Raw genomic sequence first — 9,535 nt, 5'->3', positions numbered from 1 at the left:
GTATTTCGATATACAATTAATGAATGAGCCAAGACATATAATGATTCTTGATGGTAATGAGATTGGTTACAGATTAGATGCCAACTCAACTTTTCTTCTGGCATCAAAAGAATAAAGCGACAAAATTGTTTACCAAAATGCCATCTAAATTCATCATTTTTACTTGGAATAGTTTTTAAGCAGTAGAGGAATAATCAGTTTTTGAAGTTGTTAAAGGAATTTAACATACGAAAAGGACTCTTTTGTGTTGAAAACGTAGATAACTAGCACAAGAGGCACTAAGAAATTATTAAAAATATTTTGCAAAAACGAAGAGAGCGATTTCAACGTGAAAAGATAATACACAAGATACGTACATCATATATCGGTATATCTAATATATGTGTATTTTATAAAACATCTTAGTCAACAAATTAGTCAATATTTTTCAGGTTATGCTCATATAGTAAGTTTGTAAATGTATCTTTGATTCGAAATGTTTATTAAAATCGTAAATTAGTTTATAAATCCATCTTTGGTTCCTAATAATTTTATAATGTGGAAGTTCAAAGATATTTTTTGATCGTACATAGTTACTTATACATTTCAAAGTAAGTTTAACCCTTTCTTCGATTCTTAATAGTTTTTAATGTATCCTTTACCTATTGCATATTGATTGCAATCTGTCTATCCACGATCACCTCCAATTAAAAAGGTTTTGCGTTAAATTTAGTTAAAACAAAGAATATGAAAGGCCATTTTGAAATTAAAATAAAAAGAACAAACTAATCAATGGCTCAAGTGGCGTCGTAAGGACGAAATTTTCTGACTCTTAATCACACAAAAGCTGGGGAGCGCAAAACTGTTTCAAAATGCTCACTGACAAAAGCTGTTTGCTCCAAAACGAGCCAGAGCAAAAGTCTTAATGAAAGTCCCAAGGTCTGTAAAAAGTGCTAAGGCCTTCATCTGAGTGGCAACACACTGGCGCCCTCTTTGGAGTTTACTCAGTACCATTAGGAGTTTACTCAGTAGCCAACAGATGGCGCCACTGTAAATTACCCCCTTAGCACTTCCGGTGAGTAACAGTTTTAAAAGCGTTGAGAACGATCAAGCCGTTTGTTTCGAATGCAACGAGTATCTATTTCTTAGCCGATTTTGATGAACAATATCTCATTCGACGGGAAATTTAATTCACTATCGATCCTGGTTCAAGTGGCGCCAAACAGGAAGACCAATGAAAATACTCTCACGAGGCGCCAAATTTAAAAATAAATTTGTAAAACTTTGTTTTTTTTTGTAATTTTGTGTGTGTTTAAATAAATATATATAAAAATGTTTTGTGTTGGATTTAACAAATGGAAGTAATATGTGAGGGAGAGTGAGAGCTACTTAGAATAGAGTTTCTCGCATGGGCTTGCGGACCTGCTCCTCAGCATCACTGGAAGACAAACTGCCACTGGCGGCTGCAAAGCTGCCGCTCACCCTACGACTGGCCGAATTCTTGCGCTTCTTACGCTTGCCACGCTCCATGTCCTGCTCCGCATCCGAGGTGGATATATTTGATCGATTCTCATCAGGTAACGATGTCAGTTCGGGTTCCAATTCCAGCTGCTGAAAGTCGCTGGCAATGGTCGAGGAGGAGCCTCCTTTGGTTTGTTGTTTCTGGGTCGACCCAAAGTAATCCTCTACAGCGGGTTCCAGTTCTTTGGCGGTATACACCTGAGCTGTGATCACCTGGAGCGGTAAAGCTGGCTGTGCTGGAATACCAATTGGCGTCTTTGGCTTACGCTTGGCAAACGGACTGCGGCCAGGGCCAACGTTAACTTCCTCGTACTCATTATCCGTAAGGAATTCCACACTATCAGCTATCATATTGATTCTCTTAAAGGGTGGTATTTCTGCTATCTTTGGCTTTCTCTTTGTATACGGACTATTCTCGTAGCTCTGGAAATTGCCAATTTGTTCGGCACTCTGCAAATTCTGCGACTTCAGATGGGCCGGAGGGAAACGTGAATCCTCGATGCTAAAGCGACGACTGCCCGATTGATTGGTGTAACCCACATAGCCAGTCCGCCGTTGATTTCGTCCATGTGGAGCAGTACGTTCTTTGTCCCGATTCGAAAGCATTTCCACGCTGCGGAATCTCTGACGAGTGTCCAATTGCAGATCATCGTTCTCTTGCTCCGAATGAGAGTTCTCTCCATCCGCTTGGGTCTGGGAACGTCGCAGCTTACGTGAACGTGGTCTTTCGTTGCCCAAGAGATCACCCATGGATTTGGCTGGACGCACCAGTTTGGGCATTCTCAAGGCATCCTCGTAAGAGGGCAACAAGCTCTCCTGTTGAGCCTCTTGGGCAATATGCATTGTCGATGAGGTCTCCTCCTGTAACATGCGTTCGTTGATATCTCGTCTGGAAGAATTGAAGTTGGAATTATCACTGGAAAAGGATTAACTATTGCCTCACTTACATGCGCCTTGCTTCGGCATGATTATCCGCATATTCCCGATGATCTTGACGTCTTTTACGTTTACGTAGTAACTTCTGCATGCAGGCATAGGCCAAAATCAGTCCACCAATTACCAAAAGTGTGACCAAAATGGTGGACCAAACTTTTTCACCATTACTACCCTTTGATCTGGCCATCCATTCATCTATACAGGCATGATCCCATAATTTCCCATAATATGGAGCAGGTGAAGCGCAACGCAAATGATGTTTGTCTCTAATCTGTGGAGGGGGGAAAAACTGTCTTAAGATTATCTCAAAAGATTATCCCCCAACAATACGACAAACCTTTGCTGGCTTAACTGTGATGAAATCATAGAATTCCACAAATTCAGGACTCTGGCAATCGCATATCCAAGGATTATCACCCAGCCAGAGTTGATCTAGATATTTATTAGAACGGAAATATTCCGGATCTATGGGATTTGTCAGGCGGTTTCCATTCAAATGCAAATCGGCCAATTCGGGAAAATCTCGAAAAGTATTATTTCGTATTGTTGAGAGTCTGCAAAGAAAGTGTTATATAAATTTGATTCCAAAACTAAGTTGAGAGATGTTTACTACCTGCAATTGCCTAGATTCAATGACTGCAATGTTTCCGAACGCATTAGATTGGGAATATCGCTGATTAGATTATGAGATAAATCCAATTTCTGGATGGCCGATAAACTGGTCAGACTGGAGCTATCGATGGATGTAATTTCACACCAACTCATATTGATTACCCTCACCGAATTCGATACGATTCTGGTGAACTTCTGAATGACATTGCGACTTAAATTGAGTTCAACCAAAACATCATTATTCCGTATAACATTTCGATCCAGTCGAGCAATCTCATTGTAAGCCAAATTCAATTGTTTTAGACGTTTCAAATTGGCAAAGGCATCGCTGCCAATTTGTCGTAAGAAATTCTCCGATAGATTTATCACCTCCAACAAAGTATTATTCTGAAAGGTATAAGCATCCACAGAGCGCAAGAGATTACCACTCAAGTCCACCTCGCTTAACAGTGGCAAACCGCTTAGGTCAATCTGATTCATATTGCAGTGGGAAGCCTCCAGTTTGCGTAGTTCGTAGGCCATGATTAGATCGCCATCTTCGGAGCCAAATTGCAGTTCTGTGTTCCTAGACAAATTCAGAGCCTCCAGATTGGGCAGAGCCTCAATGAAATGCGATGACAATAGCTGAACACTGCAATTGCTGAGATCAAGGGTCCTCAGACTTCTCGAGGGCAAGGCAGCCAATTGGACGAGTTTGTTATTGGCCAGCGAGAGACGTTCCAGATTTGGTAATTGATTAACCAGCTGATCCCCGCCCATTGAATTGATGCCACAATTGGCCAACTCCAATTCAGTCAGCGATTGACTCTTTAGTTGCTGTGGCGCTTCCTCATTGCCAAAGCTACCAAAATGATTGCCACTTAGGCTCAGACGCTTCAGACTGGGAGCATTCACAAAGGCCTCATTGGGACTGAGATCAGACCAGCTGGTGATCGAATTATTGGCCAGCAGCAGGGTGCGCAATGAGGTGAAACCAATGAGACTTCGGGTATCCAGAAATGAAATCTCATTGTCCGACAGGTCCAAATAGATGAGCGAATCAATATCTGCATATTGAGTGGGAAACTCGAGGAATCCATTGCCCGACAAATCCAAATGCTCAATGGGTATATTATTATCGAATAGTGGATAAGTCTTCAAACCACGACCTGAGCAATTTGCATAGAGACTGTCCACCACCCAAGTGCATTTGCATGGCCAAGGGCAGTCGATGGCCAAGACTCCCGAGCCAAGACTCAGCAGCAGGAGTAGCCCTGACCAGATCACACAGGGCAGCATAACTCTGCGAATCAAAATGTGATGGAAATATAAAAAAATATTCCAAACCAAAGGGTTTGCTTTGTTATCTAATCTATCCTATTAAATCCCTATCGTTTAATGACTTATTCTATAATCTCTCTCAATAAACAAAAGGTGTTTTGCAATCTTAAGACTTTTTCGTGGTGATATATAGTCATTGGTATGAAAATCTCAAAAGAAAACTTTGTTGGTTTTAGTTAATTCATTTAATCACGTCATAGAATTTACGCAATAAATCTCTAACAATAAGCTTAGACAAAAAGTGCTTTGCATTTATGCAGAATGCAGTTGGATAAACATACTAAGTACTAAGTACTTTAATTTGTTATTTCTATATATGTATAATGAAACTCAGATCTTGATAACCTTTGGAGAACGAATCATAATAATAAAAAATAACTAAAAATAATAATAAATAGTTTCCTTTCGATGTAAAACTTGTTAGTGACTGCATCAGACAGACCTGTTCTACGTACCAATTCGTTTTCAAAACGATTTCAAATGGTTTTCAAACTCAAAACAAATTGTTTTGAAATTAGAAAATGAAATTGAAATGTTTTTAAATTCTTTTTGAAAACGAAAGCGAAAGAAATTTCATGAAATTTTTCCAGAAATAAGAATAAAAGTCTTTGAATTTTATATAACTATCTAAAACAAGTTATTTAAAATAGATTTTCTTAATTTAAAAAGTTTGTCCCTTTCGAGGCATTTCGCATGTAAAAAGATAATTTTGTTGGTATTAAGAATTTAAGTTATTCAACTAAAAGAAAAACCTATCAAAAATTCAACTTTCCAAGTTAAAACTTAAAAGATTGGGATTCAGATTGATTAAGATAGTTTCGGGTATATAAACCAAACGACAATATAAATAAGATTGTTGAAATGAATTACATTGTGAAATTGTAACTACAATATAGTAATCTTATTCAGTAGAGCCATGCATCTTCACAACTATATGTATATATGTACATATATACATCGATAAGAAAATTATATTCCAAATGGCATCTACATATACACTCATGATGAAAATAATAGGTACACTTCAATTTACTGAGTTATATGTAATTTTTTTTGTTTTTAAATTACTGAAAATCTATTTTTGTTTTATTATGTGACTAATATCTAATGTATCCACCTTTTTTTTAGCATTACTTTTTCCCTCCGGTTGGGGATATTCTTAATCAAAGGACATTCTCGCTTAGCCCAGTCAGTCTCCTGATCTGAATCTCATCGATAACTTGTGGGGTAAGCTATAGAATCAGGCGGGAACAGTATGTCAAAGAAGATTTCGATAGAGTCCTGCCAAGCTTTGATTTAGAGTATCCCCAGTAAGGGTAAAAATATTGGATATTAATCACATAATGAAAGAAAAATAGATTTTCAGTGATTTGAAAACCAAAAATATTAAATATAACTTATTCAATTGAAGTGTACTTATTATTTTCATCAAGCACGAAATTCTGCAATTTCATTTTTTTTTTTTGTAATTTTTGAATAAAATTATTTTTCTTTTTCAAATTAATGTATCTTTATAAACATTTGTTAAATAAATAAATGTGCATTTAAATTTTGGTTATCAAGGCAATAGAAAAAAAGTTGTGCTAATCTGAAGTCAATAAAGTTCAATTTTAAGGGGGGTGTACCTATTATTTTCATCATGATTGTACATATATACTAAGTTAAAAAAAATGCTTATAATTAGATAAGGTCTATCTAAGGGCTAGTCAAGATTGTTTCGTTTATTGATGTTAATCTTAAATATTATAAATATATATATTTCCCTGAGTAACAAATTAGTTAATACTGTTAATAAAGCCCAAAAATATACCTCCCAATGTTAGAAAGTCTAACTTCATTCAAAAAATAAATTCAAATTAAATAGAGGAAGTTAACCCTAAAAAAGTTTTTTTCATAAGCTCATTCACAATTTGCATTGTGTTTGGTTTTTTCCATTAAGAAGAAAAGACGTAAAAAACTGATCGTCTATGAATGGGTTGCTATCTCTAGAGTCTAGACCCAGCGAGAGGTCATAAACGTGTGAGTTTGTAGGTGAGGAATAAGCAAATAAGCTCGGCTGGGGGTCGAAAATCCGAAAGCGGAAGTCCCCCCATAGAAAAAAAGAAACAAATTCGCGAATAAAAATACATGAGTTGACTCTACACAAACTTTTTGAACTTTAGTAGCAATCTTTAATACTTGTAGTTATAAATTTTATGTCTTAGTTTCCATTCCAAATCGATGACTAAATCAACGTAACAGTTGCCTTGCGAAAGACAGAAAAAGAAAGAGATAGAGAAAGAGAAGGAGAGAGAGGGTGGCAAAACCAAACACACATAAATAGATTATTTTGTTTTTATTGATCACCGCGATTGGCAAGGGCATTTTTAAACCCTAAAACCCTTTATGGAATTGTAATTTCTTTACTTTTTTTAAGGGTTTTTTTTTTTATTTTAATTGAACGCAATTGGAAATTGCGTCGAATTCACGTTTAACCCGATCTAGATCTATACATATATATATTTTTGTATAGTATATAGTCTCTTTTGGTTGAATATTCACCTGTTGGTGTTGTTTATGTATAATGCACTGGCAAACCGCTTCTTATCTTATCAATTCCAACAAGAAAAAAAAACTGGAACAACACACACACACACACTAGCACATTCACTGGCACACACACACACACACGAGGTTGTAATTAAATTTGTAAGTCGTTTGAGTTATAGATTTCGAATGATTTTTTTTTGCTATAGTTTCTTTAGCGAATTTTTATAGATGTAACTGCCATTATGAGAGGATTTGCTACATTTTTCAATTGATTTCTATAAATTTTTGCTGTTTTTGCTGCTTAATAGTTTCACGTTTAGCTGGCGATTTAATACTGTTCGAGGGTTAGGAACAATAAGAAAAAAATTACTCACCTGCTTGCTATGAAGACCGAGCGACTCCCACTGATAAGATACGCTGTCAGATAAGCCACACAACACTGTCAGTGTTGGTAAACAAAGAGATAACTAAACTGATTGTCTAGCCCTAAAGAAAAATACCAAAATACCCGTAAAAAGAAACTAATGTAGCAACACTTACCCAAACCTTGCACTGAAACCCAACCCAACAAAAAAAAAAGGCTAAGAAACTTTCACACTTTGCAGTAAGCTGACAAATGTGTGGTTAGGGAGAGGAGGGAGGGTGTGGGGCGGTTGGGGTTAAGCGAAGTTGTTCATCCTTGACGTATTTAACATTGAATCGTTTTGTCATATGATAAAGTGCAGCTGCAACAACTGCAACAAATTACAAGGACGAGCAGCAAAAACGACTGATAGGGCATTAAAATTACCCATTCCCCCGGAAAAATGCAACCCAAAAAAGAGGGGGCGGAAGTGGGGGGAGGGTGGACCGAAACCAGACGACATCTCTAAACTAACCGGATTTATTGTAATGAAGCGTGCGCAAAACAGAAACGACGACTACGTCGACGCTTTTTCGCCTTCAGACAGACAGACAGACACACACAGCAAAGCGATAAAGATGCAATGGGAAATAAAAAAAAAAAGAAGGAAAATTATTTTAAAACGAAAATCAACAACAACCACAACAACGGCAATAGAAGCAAAACTGACGTGTTGACAGCAGCATATTTGTTCAGAGGGGGTTGAAATGGAAGGGAATGGGGGCAAGGTACGGAACAGGAAGCTTTAGAATGAAGGAAAAGACGAGAAACAATTACAGAAGGCATCACAACTTACGAATACTCTATATTTACTTGATTTGTCATTTAATAATCTTCTTTTGAAGACTGAGTAACGTAATATTTGAGTGAAAGGTAGATGTAGGAGGGTGTGGGGCGGTTGGGATTGAACGTATTGAATCGTATTTAACTTAAATATTTACTTGATTTGTCATTTAATAATCTTCTTTTCAGACTAAATAACTTTAGGTTTGAGTTAAATTTAAAAAAAATGTACAATTAGATCAGTGTTTTAATTAATATTATTGTTCTTTTCTACAAATTATGATATTTGTTTTCATATGTTTCAATATATTAAAAATTCACATAATTTAGCAGAGTTCTTTGGCCAATTTGATATTTTTTTGTTTATGTCATTTAGGTCTAAAATCTTAAAGTCTCAAAATTAGATTCTCTTCCAACAATGTGAGGCTTAGAAGGTGTTACCCTAGAACAGTCCCCGGACTAGGCCTAGCTCTGCCGCAGCGCTGCCGTCTCACATACACTAAAAATGCTCATGTAGGTTAGGCAACGGCGCTTTGGAAACAATTCCTCGGCCTAGAACAACAAATATTTAAAAAGAGAAACATTTATCAACCAATTTATCTAAATGTATTTAAAAGTAGTCATTAAATTAAAAATTTCGAAAAATTAAATACGGAAATTTTCCTATGTAAGATTACAATTTACAGAAACGACAATGTTTAAATAGAATTTATTTTTAATTAATTTTTTACATATTTGGAAGGCCTATGAAAAGATTAATAGCAAAAATATAGAAAACTAATTTTAAATAACCATTTTAAGATATAATTATTTTGGAAGCCTTTTGCAAATTGTTGCAACATTTATTTAACATAATGATTTATAAATTTTCGTTGAAATAAAATCGAAATACTTTTATCATTTTCTTTGCATTTCAAAATATTTTCGAAAGTTCTCTAAGCTTAACAACTATCCTAAGCTGTTTGGGCATTTATTTTGTGTTATTTCGTTTTACTTTTTAAATGAGTGGCAACCGCTAAAAAAAATCATATCAAAGTTTATGCTCTTTGCCCTCAAACAGTGTCTCAAAAAACATCGATGTGGAATATGCATGAAGTCAGCGTAATGCCAAGACCCTGATAAGCTCAGCCAGGATGTTGCCCCCCCCCCCACCAAAAAAAATAACTTTTCACTATTGAATGTGGTCGGTCGCCTGGTTCCCTGACAAAGCCATTGTCTGTCATCCAGTCAGTCAGTCAGTCAGGCCAAAATACAAATTCAAATTCAGAAATCTGTTGCCCAGAGTCACGCGGATAACTGCACAGATAATGAGCAAGTATGAGTCTCTCCCTCTCCCTCTCCCTCTCTCTCTCTCTCTCTCTATCTGTGTGTCCTTGCCGTTTTAATGAAGCGCAACGGCTTTGTTGCCGAGACGCCACTGTCGCCTCTTCTCATCCTCCCCGTTCCGTTTCA

The 9,535-nt window shown here is 36.6% G+C and overlaps 1 protein-coding gene across 2 annotated transcripts; it reads right to left on the bottom strand.

Moving 5' to 3' along the window:
* Positions 1-1,266: 1,266 nt before the first annotated feature.
* On the bottom strand, positions 1,267-7,324 carry LOC6638289 (brassinosteroid LRR receptor kinase BRI1). Of its 2 annotated transcripts, none has more exons than XM_002061242.4 (5): positions 7,272-7,324; positions 3,050-4,330; positions 2,774-2,990; positions 2,448-2,707; positions 1,267-2,389 (listed from the first exon to the last, which is right to left on the bottom strand). In XM_002061242.4, exons 2-5 carry the CDS (start codon positions 4,324-4,326, stop codon positions 1,369-1,371), a joined length of 2,775 nt encoding a protein of 924 aa, XP_002061278.2. In that variant the 5' UTR covers positions 4,327-4,330; positions 7,272-7,324; the 3' UTR covers positions 1,267-1,368. The 2 variants fall into 2 exon arrangements, with proteins under 2 accessions (XP_002061278.2, XP_015034732.1); XM_015179246.2 differs by lacking the exon at positions 7,272-7,324 and adding an exon at positions 6,910-7,034.
* Positions 7,325-9,535: the final 2,211 nt, after the last annotated feature.

This window comes from Drosophila willistoni, assembly GCF_018902025.1.
Source record: "Drosophila willistoni isolate 14030-0811.24 chromosome 2L unlocalized genomic scaffold, UCI_dwil_1.1 Seg139, whole genome shotgun sequence".
Taxonomy (NCBI): Eukaryota; Metazoa; Arthropoda; class Insecta; order Diptera; family Drosophilidae; genus Drosophila; species Drosophila willistoni.
The sequence above is the reverse complement of the archived record's forward strand: the minus strand, read 5'-3'. Positions and strand labels throughout refer to the sequence as shown.